This window comes from Fistularia commersonii, chromosome 8, assembly GCF_037954325.1.
Source record: "Fistularia commersonii isolate RoL2024-O1a breed Wild chromosome 8, RoL_Fcom_v1.0, whole genome shotgun sequence".
Lineage (NCBI taxonomy): Eukaryota > Metazoa > Chordata > Actinopteri > Syngnathiformes > Fistulariidae > Fistularia > Fistularia commersonii.
This window is the reverse complement of record NC_141291.1, coordinates 12,095,490-12,112,433: the sequence shown is the minus strand read 5'-3', so window position 1 is coordinate 12,112,433 and position 16,944 is coordinate 12,095,490. Positions and strand designations below refer to the sequence as shown.

General features: G+C 40.4%; 2 protein-coding genes across 3 annotated transcripts; one reads left to right on the top strand and one right to left on the bottom strand.

The window, feature by feature from the left end:
* Window positions 1–114: 114 nt before the first annotated feature.
* On the bottom strand, window positions 115–1,084 carry LOC147231973 (arylamine N-acetyltransferase, pineal gland isozyme NAT-10-like). The gene has a single exon (XM_086151211.1). It carries the CDS (start codon window positions 1,082–1,084, stop codon window positions 236–238), a length of 849 nt encoding a protein of 282 aa, XP_086007337.1. The 3' UTR covers window positions 115–235.
* A 2,962-nt stretch (window positions 1,085–4,046) lies between these two features.
* On the top strand, window positions 4,047–14,665 carry LOC147231972 (palmitoyltransferase ZDHHC20-B-like). Of its 2 annotated transcripts, XM_086151206.1 has the most exons (14): window positions 4,047–4,173; window positions 5,227–5,253; window positions 6,048–6,142; window positions 6,259–6,379; window positions 6,477–6,546; window positions 6,709–6,741; window positions 7,602–7,722; window positions 9,225–9,260; window positions 9,502–9,634; window positions 10,021–10,147; window positions 10,433–10,522; window positions 10,615–10,727; window positions 10,807–10,854; window positions 11,492–14,665. In XM_086151206.1, the coding sequence occupies exons 1-13, from the start codon at window positions 4,056–4,058 to the stop codon at window positions 10,848–10,850; spliced, it is 1,128 nt and encodes a 375-aa protein (XP_086007332.1). In that variant the 5' UTR covers window positions 4,047–4,055; the 3' UTR covers window positions 10,851–10,854; window positions 11,492–14,665. The 2 variants fall into 2 exon arrangements, with proteins under 2 accessions (XP_086007332.1, XP_086007334.1); XM_086151208.1 differs by lacking the exon at window positions 9,225–9,260.
* The last annotated feature ends 2,279 nt before the right edge of the window (window positions 14,666–16,944 follow it).

Below are 16,944 nucleotides of genomic sequence, written 5' to 3'. Positions count from 1 at the left end.
GAAATGTGCCCACATGAGCATTGTAGACAAATAATGCAGCTGTAGTGCAGCACATGGTTTTCTGCAACAATGTCAGTGTATTGTCCAGACCAAAATCTTGCTTAAACATCAGCTTTTCTAAAAAAAAGAAAAAAGTGATGTAACCTACTAGAACAGCAAGCTTTGTGCTCAACACTGGCACAGACAAACAACCCTGGAGACTGATGCATTTTTCATCGGTTTCGCTTGTTTTCAATCAGTACATGACTGGAGGTGGTGTGATTGCCTCATCTTTCGGTATGAGCTGAGAATCAAGTACAATTCCAAATTTATCTGCAAGAGCACCAGGAATTTCATCATCTTTGAGTTCCTGGCTTGTGGTTTCCAACGCTTTCCCTGCTTCCTGATCGGGGAACGAGGTTGTGATGATCCTGTGACCAATGTAAGTGAGCCTCCCACCTGGTCTCAAAACTGTGCAGAGAGACTTGCAGAAGAAGATGGAAGAAGGAGAACATTGGTGGTACTGGCACATCTCAGAGAAATCCTCCAGGCGCTGAGGGTCTAGGGTAAACTTGTAGAGCTCAGTCCAGTCCCCCTTCACCCCTCTATTCTCCTCTTGTTGCCACTCCAAGTAGTACATAGCCTTGGCATTTACGATCCGGTACACTCTGTGACCCTGCTCCTGGGGGCCAATGGTGTCCAGTGACAGAGGGACAGTGAAGGCTGGAACACCGAACCCAACATCGCAGAGCCAACGCCGCCCCTCCAGATTCACCAGGAGTGTGAGGTGGTCGAAGGGGGGACCGTTGTGGCCGGTGACGGAGTTCTTCACCTGACCAGAGAGCAAGGTCACCTGGAAGCCCATCTTGAGGAGCAGCCAGGAGAAAAGGCCGTTGTTCTCAAAGCAGAAGCCGCCGCGACGCTTTGTTACGATCTTGCGGAATAGAAGCGGGAGATCGAGGCAGACCCGCCCGCCGCTGTGCACCGTCAGGTTCTCGAACGGTACCGACAGCAGGTGACAGGTGTGCACCGAACGCAGCACCTCCAGGTTGGGTAACCCAGGGCCCGCGTACCCGATGCGAGACAAATATTCCCCCACGTCCATCGCCCCCGAAACCGTTCGGTCCCCCCCGTGTTTTCACGGTAACTTTCAAAGCAAAGCGGTGTCCTGTTTTGTTTTGGAGGACAGAAGATGCAACTTCCAGACCGAAGAAGAAGAAGAAAGTGAAACCAAACGTGCGGGTCTCTTAGGAGGAATCACGGAAGTGTCAAGTACGACCCAAAAAATTAACCATTGATAAAAAGCACATTCAGGGTATGTCGAAGGGGTGGGAAACATTTCAATCCGTCAGAAAAAACACGTTATTCGTTTTTACCGAATGCGATACTAGCAGCCGCTTTGCATCAACGTCTAAGAGTGAGAACCGCTCCCAAATTTTTGATTATAAATGTCCCATTTGACTCGATATTTTATTCCATTCTATTCGTAAACTTCAAATGCCCGAGCAGCACTCGAACGCGGCATGAATCGAGAGAATGAGCCCAAAGTCCGAGGACTTCAATTAATTCAAAGTTGAAACAAAATATACCATTCTTAGAAATATCGACAGTGTTTGTTGTCTTTTATGTGCAGTTACAATCACATTGCTCGAGTTTAATAAGGGAAGTAGACAAGGCTTATCAGACAATTAAGATGTGTATATGTTGAATTTACCATGATTTATCAGAGGCTGAAATACATTAGTCCCATTGTTATCACATTGAGGTAAAAACATCAGGCACTTTACTTTGAACCCCGATAGCCAATTCAAGCCATCAAAACACGTATATCAATTATTTTCAAGTATATGTTGTTGTTTTTTTTTAACAAAATAATAATTCAATATCATATTGATAGATAGTTAGGTGATCATTTCAAGTAGGTGTCGAGATGAGAGAATTAAAAGGCTCAGGTTCCTTCTCATCCAGTTGTGATATTTTATTTGGCATTAAACAGCAGTGTATTCTGGCAGTAAGTTGAACGTCATTGGGTTTTTGTACAGTCTTATGACAGTATTTTTTTTTAAAAGTGCAATGGTATTTTTGTGCTGATTGATGTATATCTTGTGCCAGTCCCCAGTGTGTCATGAAAACAAAACGTTTCTCTTAATTCATCTGAAGCTACACCAGTCGGAGGAGAGCTTGCCAGGAACTTCAAGGAGTACAGTAACAGGGAAAAGTTAAAGTAAATAAACAAAAAATAGAACGCATGTGGCATGAAATGGCAAAAAAAATGTTACAAAGGGTTGCTTCATCCCCAATCTTAAAGTGAGGGGAATGGGGGGCAGAAAATGACATACCCTGGAGGATGAATATGAAAAATAAGCTATTCCCTTCGAGTTCCTGGAATGAGATGTTAGGTAGAACTGGAGCATTCATTTTCCTCTTGATGTCTGCAGGGCAACCGGCTGTCCTGCCTCATGGACTGAACAGCATCTTTATCCATTGCTCCACATCTCTTTATTCTGAGATGTTGCTCTGCATTTCGATTGGCCTTCTTTTGCAAAGTCAGATGCTCTTTTGCAAAGTCAGATGCAGGACAGATGCTCTGCGGGGTTTTATCCAATTACTGTCAGGTTGTGCTGAGAAAACATAATCAGGTTAATTGCTACCATCTTTGCTGCCTTCACTGCGGTCGAGGGTTACTGGACTTCAAGTTTACAAAGTGATGTGATGTAAAAATATTCATCTGTTGCAAACACAAGGGAGCTGTGCCACAGGGTGAACCCTAAGGTTTTTTGTTGCAAATTCTTGCAGAATTATTATTCTGTCTCCCATGGACTGGCAAACAACCTGAAGTTAGATGGTCTCATAGGAAAAGAACATATATGCCAATCTATTTGGATGCATTTCTCCTCAGACCCAAATGTGATGGGTGGAGAGATCATACAAGGGACAAACCAAATGGGCTGTTGCATGACCTTACAGGAGACATGTAGCCATACCAGTCAAAGAACTGTTTTCCACTCCTCAGACTAACATTCAACAAAAGAAAGGATGCATCGTCACTCACATGCAAGGATGAGACTATGATCACCACGGTATCAATATTACCCAAAAGAGGTAATAGAGAAAGCAAATGTAGGTAATGTTAATTTCAACATGCATTAAATTCAGTTGAAAATATACAGTGAAAAAAAAGACACGTATAGGCCCAATAATGCAGAAGTGAATGCCATTGACAAAATAAGAATCACAAAACAAACAAGATCTGCAGTGCCAAATTATGTGACAGCTGAGGTAACAGCCCTCCCCTCCCCCGCCCTCTATGCACACAGGGATCAGTCATTTTGCTTCATCAATTCAATTAATTTATCTAAAAATAGACACAAATTTATTCTGTGTCACTCCAAATGACAGGAGCATCTTAACCATCAACTACTGAAAGGCACATAACATTTATATCACACAAGGTTCGCCCATAACTCCCTGTCATCATCAATAAGGTGCAATCCATAAATCTGTCACCCAGATCAACCAACTCAGATGATCTCAGGTGATATTTCTTAATTTCTATTGTTTTGTGTCAGAGGGAAGCATGAGGAGGGATAGTAAATATATTACTGAAAGAAAAGAGAACAAGCAGTTAGTTGGTGTGAAAGAAGAAGATACAGAGAATATGTTTGGATAGGGGAGGTTGATCCGCTGTGGCAAGCCCCGAAGAAAGTAGTTGAAAAGGAAAAGAAAAGTTTCCTCTCAATTTCACCCATGTTTTTCTAAAAACACATTGTCTAATTGTGGATTGTTACCTGAATGATAGGATCAGCACATGGAGAAATAACTGCTGATATTCTTATTCATAAAATAATCAGCTCTCACACTGATTTAAGAGGAGAAAACATAAATCCGTACGGGATTTAGAAGGTTCATACCAGAAAGTGCCCCTGTTTTCTTAAAAGCAAATAAATAATAGATACATTAATGGTGGATGTTCTCCCACATCTTGTTCCATTCAAATAAACATCAGACCTTCTCGGGCGACTTTCGCTGAAATGACGTCACACGTGGACACACCCTTTTCAGGCAGAGGCAGAAAGATGGCGCCCACACACGTACTGAGATGCTGTCAACGGGGCTTAGCATGGATACCTGTGATTTTCATCGCCCTGGTCGTCAGCTGGTCGTACTACGCCTACGTGGTGGAGCTTTGTATATGTAAGTAGACGAGCTGGCGACGCGGCGGCCCTTCAAATCTCATTTACGGCGGATGTTTTTCATGTTACTGCCCACACAAACACAAGGCTGCCGCCGGCCAGCAGGAAGTACGGGGAGGACCGACTGCGGCTCGGCGAACCCGCTGGCAGACGGGCGCTAATGGAGGTCCAGCTAATTATCGGGCGCCCAGCTGCCACCGTTTGGGGCGGCGTCGTGGTCTCCCACATCTCCCCGGACTCGGGGAAAACTTTCTCCGTGGCGTAAAGAAAATGCCGTAGTTTTGTGTCAACGTTAGCTTGTCAGTCGGAAGTCACAGGTCGAATTAGTACAAAAAGAAAAAAAACGAACAGAGAGGTTCTGGGTTTAAGTCCCATTCACTGTTTCATCGAGCTCATAATGAAATCCGACCGCTTTGACATGAATGTATCAAAACTGACGGTCAGTTTCCCCATTGATCATTATCTCATGATCAGAACCAGACCTCCTTGACTCATCGGTTTTAAGAGGATCCAGATTCAACTTAATAGTTCCCTCTGACAAGGGGTTGGGCGTTCAGAAAATGTGCTTAAATCTAGCTATGTTTCTTTGTGAGTATAGGTTCATGAGAAGTTCAAACGGGTATTCCTTTAGGAATTATTATCAAAGGGGAATTTTGGATGGTCAGCCAGCAAGCACAGTGCCCAAAGGAAATGAATGACCACAGAGACAGTTTCAAAAGGCACAACAGGATCTATGAAGTAATAAACCTTAATTTTTAATCGCGTTGTCCTTTTCCAACATGCTGTGTGGCCTGTGTGTTCACATGATCCTTTCAGTGCTTTTTCTTGTTCACGTTTGATCTTTATTAAAGTCGCCTGCTTCAAAGATGGATGTGAGTTCCTAATAGTTTTCAGATTTGAGGAGCAGTCCCCGTCAGCTCACAGATCATCGTATTAAGTTTGTCAATCATAGTCTGCAACATGTGCGCAAGGGACGAACTACCAACTGTCATTTATCATTGTTTTAAATGATGTTGTAACTGTCGCTTCTTCTGCTCTGTTTTTTCTCCGACAGTCACCATCCTCAGTATTGGAGAGCAGAGTAAGTGTTGTGAGAATTCACATAAATATCTATGAAGTTGTGTGAAAGAAGGTTTCTGGAACTGTATCTGTATTATCTTAGATTTAGCCGAAGAAGAGACTTTTCCCTTGTCAGCTTTGACACTTTTTACCGCCACATCAATGAATAGATGCCCCACATTTACAGATATTTATTTCCCGTAGTTTCTATTTACTTTTAGCTTTATTCCATCTCTTACAAATGTTTTCATTTATTCATATTCACTTGCACTTGATTTAAATGTGGATTGAGATGTCAAGCCGTCACATGGCATGTTGAACCCCAATCAGTTCTAAATACTAAATAAATTATATTTTGCTTCCAAGTCTGTCTTATTTCATACCAACCCAGAGCCAATGTCAACATCCAAATGTCAATGTCCACTCTGAAATTCGATTGTCTTTTGATGTTATTACTTTATCCACTTTGAGTTTCTCGTTTCGCAACAGCGCTCAAGTTAAACATAAGAAAGATTTATATTCTCTGCTAAATTGAAGCATCTTTCTGATATGGACTTCAACATCATGTGATGAACTCGACACCCCCCAACCACCCACCCACTCACACACACACATGCACACAGATATGTCAAATATTTTTTAATTGAAATATTTTACAGTTCAAAATATGCTTTCACTGATAGGGTTTTATTCAATTTTAATAGATCACTTTTGCAGATTGTACTTAGGGTATTTTTAAAGTATTGCTTGCTATTCAATGTCATTGCTCTTGTCACATTTGTGTTGTCTGTCTTAATTCTTTCTCTGTCCCTCCAGTTGTCTACCTGATCTTTTTTCACCTCTTTTTCATCATGTTTGTATGGTCTTATTGGAAGACCATCTTCACAAAGCCAGCCAACCCTTCCAAAGAGGTACCAGATTATCTGTATTCAGCCCACGGTGTCGACATGTTTTTCCATTTGCTGCTGCGATATGGTTGAATTAGTGGACATTAAAACAATGGTTTAATATGCTGCTCTCGCTACAGTTCTGCCTGCCCAAGAATGAGAAGGAACGCTATGAGAAGGAGGAGAGGCCAGAGTCACAGCAAGAAATACTCTGGCGAGCTGCCACCAGTCTGCCTCTGTACACCCGCACAGGAGCCGGAGGTATATCTTTACGCTCCCACATGTCAATGCACCAAGTGTCATTCACAAATCAGTAATGCATCCAGTAATGACACACTGCCTCTTGAAAATCTCGCAGCTATTCGTTACTGTGACCGCTGTCAAGTCATCAAGCCCGACCGGTGCCACCACTGCTCTGCATGTGACATGTAATCAAGTCTTCTAATTTCTGACAGATAAGCATTGAACACACACTGTTTTACCCAGCACCACCAATATATTCAGTCTTCCTGTTCATCAGCCTTTTCAAATCACATCACTCCTTCCTGTTGTGTTTAATTTATTTCTCTCTCATTTGCTAATTGCAACAGGTGTGTGTTAAAGATGGACCACCATTGTCCCTGGTATGTAAGACCTGCTTGCACTATGATCTAAGCATTCATCCACTGAGATAGGATGGTTCTCCCGCCATGGCAGCAGGTCCTTTAAGCTGTTGAATGTTAATGTTTTTTAACCATGTTAATCCAACAGCACACACGGATGTCTTTACCAAACTTGACAGATAGCAGATCCTAATGGTGTCAAAGCTAAATATGGTACTAACAAAGTACTAACTTCGTTTTGAACTCATGCTCACACAGTTCCATGATCTGATTTTAAAAGCATATTTAGTCTAATTTAGTCTAATTTAATCTATAAGATGTTAAACAATTTATGAAGCCCTTTAATGATACTGTTCATCAGAGATGTCATGTTGCTTATTATTGCAGTGGACTTGTGAATTTTTTTTTTCCTCAAGTAAACTTCCTCCTCTGTTTCTCAATAATGAGAAGGCTTTTTTGCGCACTCAGTCAACATCTGTAAATTGTCCTTCAACAAATACACAGTTGGTCTGTCTTCAACCTTGTCGCTCTTCAAAAACATTACATATTTCAGGAGGAAAGCACTTAAAAATCTTCAAACACATTAGTGCTTTGGCGTTTTCCCAATAGATTTGCTATGAAATAGTACTCATCAGCCATATCTTTTGAAAATTCAATTGGAAAATTGGTGAGGCCCAATGTTTTATGTCATGATAAAGGAGTACTGGAGAAATAAATACATCATTGCATCATTAGTTATATTTGATTTTAACAAAACAAACTCCTGGCACATGTAGACTTAAATGTGTTGGGAAGCTTCCAGCTTTTTAAAGTTCATTTTGTTGAGCCCTTGTCTCAAAGGTAGTGATGTCAAATCTGACCTTTCAATCCTTTGTCTCCAGGGTGAACAATTGTGTAGGATTCTCCAACTACAAGTATTTCATCCTCTTCCTGGCCTACTCGCTGGTCTACTGTTTGTTTATCGCTGCCACTGTGCTGCAGTATTTCATAAAGTTTTGGACAGTGAGTAATGACGCCCAAACAATGTCTGCCTATTTTTTGAAAAGTCTTAATTTGTTTTCCAATCAGTATGCCATGAGTGAGAACTCACGTTGACATGCTCTCATTGATCCCACAGTTTTCTGTGCACGTTCATTTCATTGATGAGTACCCTCACCCCAAAAGGGCTTTCTATTATTTAACCCTTTATTTCACAACAGACCTAAAATGCAATTTCAGGTGATTCCAGATTGCCATATATCTGAAATGGGTGATTTTTCCAATGAATCATGATTTGAGATGATTCCAATGGACTATTTTAACATAAAACATCCTACTAATGTATTTTTGGTCCTCAGGACTGATCTATCAGATTAGAGGTTGGACATAAATCAGATGGTATACAAATATGTTACCTGATTTTATTTTATATGTAAATGTAAATATTCAAATACTAGTGTTTTCTCATTGTATCAGTAGACACCAAGAAAATGGACTGAGAGAAAATTCAAATAATCCACAATTTTCCACATCTGTTTCTTTGACAACCAATTTTTGTGCTGGCTGTCGGTGTAGCAAAGTGTTTCAGCTTTTGTGTTACAATACACAAAGCTGAAAATTTCCATCAATATCATACCATTTAAAGTTATTCGTGAACGTTATGCTAAATAATAAAATTTAACTGGAAAATAAGTCCTTCAAAAATGGTGAAATATAAAGTGTTGTTTAGGAAAGGAAAAGACAAGTTATTTTAAGATTAGTTCAACTGGAAATTTGCAGGAAATTTTCCAGAAATGTACAAGAAGAAAATTACATATTTAATAATAAATAACCTAAAATTTAGAAAAAGACAATCCAAAAATTAGAAAAAAAAAACTGTATTGTGATTATTTTCAGCTATTAATCTTGCAAAACAAATTATAACTCTATTGGCACTGGGTCTGTTGTAAGGACAATCTAATGCTGTCAACAAAATCAGATAACTGTGTGCGCTTCACAAATTGCCCAGTCCGTTCCCTTTCCTCCCCCTGTGGGATTATTTTCATCTCTATATGAATTCGACTGGGTTTATCTTTCTTCTGTAGCCCTGGAAGGATGGAGGTCCTCAATCTGCAGCTATGCTCTGACTTGGCTGTGCTTGGTGCTATACTGCCCCTCTGTTTTATCTGCCCTCTTTCACCCTCCACAATCTGACCCCTTCTGTTATCCCCAGATCTCACACACTGAGTCATTGTTCTCTGATATCCTTCCCCTCTATCAGAACTGTCAGTCACACCATTCGTGCAGCTGCTGACACCTCTCTCACAGCATCTCCGCTCATCCACTTGGATTTTCTTTCATCCTCTTCTGTCAGTCCTTCATGGGCACACTTTGTGTATTCAATCTTTCTCGTCGACCGCGCTATCCCAACCGTCGCCCAACGTGGCCTTGACTTGTTTTTGCCTCTTGATTTCAAGGTGCGCCCACCCCTCCTGCTTGTTCTCTCCTGGTGTTGCTAACAAGTCTTGTTTCTGTTTGTACTAAAGCTTTGCCGGAGGAAATCGGCAGAGAACTGCCCAAAGGTAACTCAGCCATCCCCCAAAGCCTTTGGTGTTGCAGTGCCTCATCATCATTGGCCATGGTCTCCGTCACAATCTGCATGCATTGCTGTGTGGTTGTGACCTGGTTCACATCTCTTCATCTCTCTCTTTCTGCCTTTTACCACCCCGTCCTGAGCAACCTTCTCTCTTCCCATAAATATCTTGAGTTTGAAATTGATGTTGATGCCTTTTTCGTTCTCCCCTTCTCTTGTCTCCTCCCCAGAATGAGCTTCCAGACACTCACGCCAAATTCCATGTCTTGTTTCTCTTTTTTGTGGCGGCCATGTTCTGCATCAGCATTCTGTCACTCTTCAGCTATCACCTGTGGCTCGTCGGGAAGAACAGGTCCACAATAGGTAACACATGCAAACACAATAAATGGGCTTCTTTCTTATTTGAGTGTTTTAACATAAATAAATAAATAAATAAATAAACAAAATTATACATCGCAAATTCTATTCTAAGTGTCAATTCTGAAAAACAATCCTCAGATTTCCGAGAATAATTTCTGTCATGGGATATATGAAAGTAAATGCACTGAAATGAACAATGTGTACGAGAATATCCTGAATAGATGATTTTGGTTTTATCACCGCATTTGCTCTAGTTTATCAATGTTCACAAATGATATACCTTGGATTTCCATTCATTTGTCATCAAGAGGGCATAATTTTTTCTCTGTTGTTTTATGTGATTCATGATATCTCCCCGTCCTGTCTCCCTATTCTGCTCACTCTGTCAGAGGCATTCAGGGCACCGGTCTTTAGGACAGGCTCCGATAAGAATGGCTTCTCACTCGGTTTCCGAAAAAATATCTCTCAGGTCTTTGGAGACCAGAAGAAGTACTGGCTGCTGCCAGTGTTTACCAGGTAAAGAGAGACAAAGTATAGCAGAGTTGAACAGACATGTTGTGATCAGTGGATTCCCGCTTGCCAGTGACTTTCTCATTTGCATGCTTTTAATACTGTCAAACTGGCATGGTAAAATTCACCCTGTTTTTTCGTTTGAAAAAAAAAACTGAAGTTGATCTCAAATTACAAAACATCAGGTTAACTTTATCCATTTTTAGATTGTTAACAGTTACTGACTTGCAAGTGGATGATAGCTAACCATAAATTGTTTTTATTTTTTTATCTTCTCCCTGCTTTTGTCAGTCAGGGGGATGGCGTTACATTTCCCACAAGACTTGTCAATGCTGATGTAGAGCAGGCAACAGTGAACCTGCATTCAGACCCCAATAAAAGGTGATCAGTCACTGCAGCATTAAGGGGCCATGTTGTTTTAAAAGTACATTTGGCTTTTGTTTTTAATGTTGGTATTTGTTCCGTATTTCCAGCACTGCCGAAGTTCCCGGGAGCCCCCTCAGTGACTCACAGAACCGCCTCCTCAGCAACGACCAGCATGCCAACAGTGTGGAAGACCATCTGGTTAAAAACACAGTCAAATCAGGTAAGCCCCACCAAACATAACATGTCACACAGAGATGTGACTTGCAACTCACAGACTTGAATCTTTGTTTGCCTTTCAGCCGGAAGTGAAACTATCACAATTTCAATGGAAAATGAATCCTAACCAGGTAATCTTTCCCTTCCTTGGTCTTGAGTGCCGTTGTTGCTTGAAATGAAATTGTGTGTCAGAATCTTAACCTTAATGTTGCTTAACTTTTTCAATTTTGGGTATTAATTTGGAGCACCGTTATCACAAGGGGTGTAACAACACACTTCTGATATGGCTGCACAGATTAGGAATAGTTTGCCATTAAATATGCTTACAATGTATTGACCACAAAAACTTAGTAAAAACAAGTTGAGTTTTACTTAACTAGTTCCATTCTTAGTTGTATGTATTCCTTTCAGGTATGTAAGGGCTGAGAAAGATATTTTGTTTTTGCAGTTTCTACCTTATTCTGTAACCTAAGTTCCTGTACAATTTGGAGTGTTCAGTAGTTACCCTTTTAATGTAGGCTAGTGAGCCTTGGGGTCATCAATGTCATTTTCTTCCTATTTACATTACATTTAACCCCCCAGATAATCAAGAGTATATTACATCTTACATTTCAGCCTTAAGTTTCGCAATTGAGACCTCCTTCAGCGTTCTTGAGGTTCCACTTTCATCAACTAAGTATTGTAGTCTGTATTTCAACTCTGATGTATTTTTTACCAACACATTTATTAAATTAATTATCTTGTCTTCTTTCTCCTACTGTGCAACAGGAGGGAACTCCTCGGTCATCGAATATGATGCCTTAAGCAGCAACAGTTTTGCCCATCAACACATAAACAGTGTCCCAGTGCCACCTCATTTCCACGGACCCCATTCTGTGGAACTGCATTTGCCCATCATTGCACAGTAATGCATCTTTACATGCAGCATCATCAGCTGCTGCCACATGACTTGTCACACCAGCTTGTTCCCTCTCATATTCACATCCTGACAGGAGTATTTCTTTTCTTTTCCTCCAAACTGGAACATATACGGATGTCGGAACAAGAGAGTTGCGGAAGGGAATAGGACTTGTTTCCTGTGTTTTTAGTGAGTACAAATTTCTTTTTTGTGCCAATAGCTACCTGGATCCACCCAGGGCTCATTGAAGGATCTTGAGAGGTACAAAACTGCCGTGAAAAGTAGGAGACAAGCTGGAATATTACACTTGTGTTAAACATTTTGTGGCATGATGATGGATCAGTCAAACTATGTGACTGACTTTTCATTTTGAACTGATGATGATGGAGTATAAGTTTGGCCTACATGTTGTTTTTTTTTAATTAAATAAAGATTGATGTTTTGAGCCTAAACCAAGGCTGTATTTCCAAGGTCTGCTGCATGGTTTGGTGGCCTGAACCAATGCTAGAGAAGACCATAGCTGGGTTTTGAATGGCATTTTGGATGTCAGAGCACAACATAGTGCATTTGCACTATTGAGATTATCAGTGTCCAGCAGATAATGTGCTGCTTTATATCATGTCCAAAAAGCATCCCTGGTATAATTGATATTGGATGCACGTCTGTATGAGTGTGTGTTTGTGTGTATGAGAGAGAGTAATGTAACAGCTGAAGTGGTGGTCTCTGTCAAAATCTTTTTTTTTTTAGTTAAGTAGCAAATAGTTGACTATTAATCAGCTTTGTGTTGAATTGGTAACATGTAATAACACCACCTGCATATGGATCATTTGACCTGGCAGCTTCATTTCACACAGTACAATGCGCGGTATCCATTACCTGATTTTTAATTTTCATAGTCATAAAATGTTGTTTTGCTGTTAAATGATTTTTTTTTTTTTTTAGTTCCTCAATGCTCCTGCTCATCTTCTGCATCTGCGGCTCAGTGCTTCAACCTTTACTAAGACACTTAATGCTCATTGCCAAATAAGGGCTGCTCTGTCAGGAGGTCTGACTTCCGAAACTAAAGTGTTTACAACATCTTAGCTTTATCTTATCCCCAGTGGCAAATAACCAATTTCGATGTGACCGTCTAGGCGCATCTTCTCCAAGGTATTTCTGTCCCTCCCGCCTGTGTCTGGTCATGATGTCCTTGCAATACCACTGCTGACAGGCTGGAGGCGACAGGACACCTCATCTGCCATCATTGAAATTGAGAGTTTTCTTTATAAAGGGATCTTGCCGCATGGCCAGGGGGTCAATTCACTTTCGTTTTAGGATCCAGCCTGCTCTTAAATAGGATCATAATGTCTTGTAATCTTCAAAGAAAGTGAACTGAACTCCGCTGATCTTTTCTGTATGAAATAACTGTCAAATTCAGCATCTGCTTGCCTTGTCTCTTCAACGTGTGCAAACTTTGGACTCAGCACAGTGTTGTGACTGTTGTGTAGGAGCCTTAGCTTGTGTAAATCCATACAATCATGTGTCAGTGTGTAACATCTTAAGTTGTAACACTGGGGCTTCTGACAAAATAACTTCTCAAGGCATTGAGGCTCCATCTCGTGTGTGTGTGTGTGTGTGTGTGTGTGTGTGTGTGTGTGTGTGTGTGTGTGTGTGTGTGTGTGTGTGTGTGTGTGTGTGTGTGTGTGTGTGTGTGTGTGTGTGTGTGTGTGTGTGTGTGTGTGTGTGTGTGTGTGCGTGTGCGTGTGTGTGTGTGTGTGTGTCCTGTCAAATGGCTTCTGTGAGGACAGCAAAAAGTATTTTTCAGGAATGATTTATGTCCTCTTTCAAGGAACTTTCTTGATTATATGCAACTTTCCCATTCACAATAGAGTATGATGGACCTAGTTCCTCCATGTATTCCTGTTCTAATACATCACTGTTAACTTCCCCCTGATCTCATCTTTGGAACTATTTTGGGCAAGACTTTTACTCATGAGACCCCAGAAGGCGGACAGTTAAATACAACTTTACAGTTGCATCCATTGTACAGAGTGAATAGTGATATTTGCCAATAATTGTTTGCTAAATGGAGTCAGTGAGGGCATTAGGTCCAATGATTAGGTCCATTAGGTGTTTTAAAAAATAGCCCTCTCCAATTTGTAAGCATACATTTAAGCCAGTGATGACTCAGTGACACTGGTTTGATCTCAAATCAAAACATCTGATTGTGCGATGAGAATTTTTTCCCTTTTTTTCTTTTTATTTTACACCTGAAGAGTTGCCAAAAGAAAACAAATATGGATGTCCTGTCGTAACTTAAAGATATAAAGAGCTTAACTCAATCCACTCATCATTTTCTGACCACTGATTCTCAAACATTGGACCTGTGTTTTTTTTTGTTTGTTTGTTTGTTTTTTTTTACCTATCTCTGGGTTGTTTGTTTGACCCTGAGACTAAAATGTGTGTGTGTGTGTTTTGTAAAGCAGAGTGTTTTTGTAATACTTGTCATGGGAAATATGCTTCTGTGCTACAACAGGTTTTTACATGTCTATGTATATACATAAATGTTATAATGCTAAAAGCATGGCCTAACCACCATTAAGATGTGTTTTATCATGATGAGAAAAAGGAAATGTAGTGTTTAAAAAAAAAACATTGGTATTCTGGTGCATTATCTCACCCTTAAACGGAGCCCAGTTTCATCTCACAGTCTCACCTGGAGTGTCAGCAGGAGGTAAGGATCTGCATGACCTCTTATTCCATTGTGTAAAGAGCAAATTAGTCTGAATCAAAACTTGCTGTGGCTATTAGTTGAACACCCAGGCTGTTTACTTCGGTAAAGACCAGAATCATCTCACAAGAAAATTGAGCTTTGGCTTATCATCTCACGCATATTTGTCTCAACATACTACTCATGGTTGATTTTTTTTGCAACAGCAACATTCTGTTATGTCACAGATGAAATGATTTCCCTTGTGTGATTGATGTCAGTGTTCCTGTGTTGTGAATGAAGTACCAGACTCTTAAACATTTAATGTGAAAATAAAATTTGTTCTAAAAAAATTTCTGGTCTAATCCTACTCTGTCAGTGTCTTAACTCTGTTTCAACACTTGAAAGAAGAGTTCACTTGCAACCAAGGAAATATGGCCTTATTTCTCATCTATCTTTGCAGTTTGCCTGGTATGGGGCAAAGAAATGGTCATCACATCTTTTAGTATTGTTTTAGTGTGAAGTTAATACATCCCCCATCGCCAGTATTATAAGGCTTTAGATCAGCTGAACATGCGTGCGTGCGTAGGTGTGCATGCGCACGCACACATACTGGAGCGTTTTAGGTTTTAGTCAGGAAAATCACCTGGTTGATAGTAAAATATCTGTTTAATAAGCAATAGCTGGTGTTGGCCACAGCCACGCCACACAAGCCTGCAATACAACTAACTGTTCCCGCTCAATTCCAGGGAAAAAAAGTAACAGAATTTCTTGCTCCTGAAACCACACCCACAAAATTCCCAGCAACCCCCAAATCACAGAGAAAACAAACCTCAACATATACCCCAGTATTCGTGACTCACGACAATACATTGTATATGAAAAAAAAAAAACAAACAATACATTATATATGTATCGAGGGGTTGAAGGGACTCTGTAACAGTTCTATGATGAACACAAAATGTTTTAAATCAGAAACTGACCAACTATTCCTCTGCCGGATTAAGAAAATGACAGCTTTTATAAGATTTGGTTTGTATGAATTTCTCAAGTTTACTGGTGTGAAATGTCCGTTAAATTATGTTCTACAAAGACGTAGCCACAGATTTTTCTTCCATGATCTGCGTCAGTTCATGGACCAGGACCGAACACAGTTGCTTTTTTTCGAAAAAAGCTTTTAAATTAGTGAGAATTCGAAGATTGAACTGCCAAACTGTTTTGAAACAAAAAAAGACGTTTAAATCACAAACCTTGTTGAACCTTGACCTTTGCTATCAGTTTGACACACAGGCCCTTCACTCCTGATCTGGTAAGTTGCATAACGCTTAAAACAGCCCTGTCCTGCTCATCCTTCTAAATCTCTACTGCTTAAACTGAGGCGGAGTAGATGCAGGAGAGAGTGAGAACAGGATGGCTTATTATATCTAAATCTATTAAAGCTACAATTATGCTTTAAACTAAAATTGCATGCATATGAAATTTTCTCTTTTAAAGGATGTATTTAATTATTTCTGTGTGTGTGTATGTGTGAATATGTGAACCCAAGGGTAATGACCTGGGGGTCATTTTCAAAGAGTAAAAGGAGAATTGTTTCAAAGACAAACAAATGTGATGGGCGAAGGCCAAAGCAGAAACTGTTTCCGGGAAGAACTTTGGACACTTTTATCTCCTGTAAATAAAATCCACTATAGGATATATTTTGGTTGGGTGTGTACAAGACAGCCTGACATCACATCACATCACATCACATCACTGAAGCTTTAACTGATCATTATGTTTGAAGATCGAGACTATTTTCAAAATATATACCTTTTGGCGTCTGTCTCACCTGAAAATCCCTCAAGTATTTGTTGGTCTTTTCATTAAAATAGCAAGAAGTCACGGGAAAGAACATATGGATTCTGCTATGAATCGTCCTACTCTGAATAATGTTGCTTGTGGGGGTGCATTCAGTTCAAGGCAACGAGAAAGCATTCAAATTCATCTTCAGGCTATGAAAAGGGATGATTCTAGATAAGGTTCAAGAGGTTAATGATAACAGGGGTGATGTTCATATACCAAATTAAAAAATAAGTAAAGCTTCTCAGAAATGGACATGATATTCCAACTGATCCACCCAGGGGAGCGGATGGTGCGTCTGCTGAGATGCAGTTTGAACATCATTCATTCGGTGTCACCAGCTTTTAGCCACAATAAAGCCTCCTCTGTGTCGAATTGAGCCAAACGTACAAAAACTTTTGCAGCAAGTGCCTCACATGACATTACCCCATGCACACGTCTCTATGGAAACAGGGGCAGGGATGCACATGTGATGTGAAAGCCGGGCTCCTTCTCTGGCATCAGACAGCAGTCCTGTAACTCTGCAACAAACCCATCTGTGATTCTCCACCGATTGCTGTTTTAATGCTTAAAAACGCGAAAGAAAATGAGAAAATACAGATACAAACATAGATGTAGTTTCCATGAGACAAAGTCCGAAGCTAAACTTTTTTTGTTTCAGTTTCAGGATGTGCACGTTGGATCGTAATCAGCATTCCACTTTCAGGAAGTGATGATAGTAAGATTGGTATTCCGACTTAGTCTGAGTAGTCCGGTAAAATACTTGTGGTTGAAATACACTTAAAAAACGTGCCC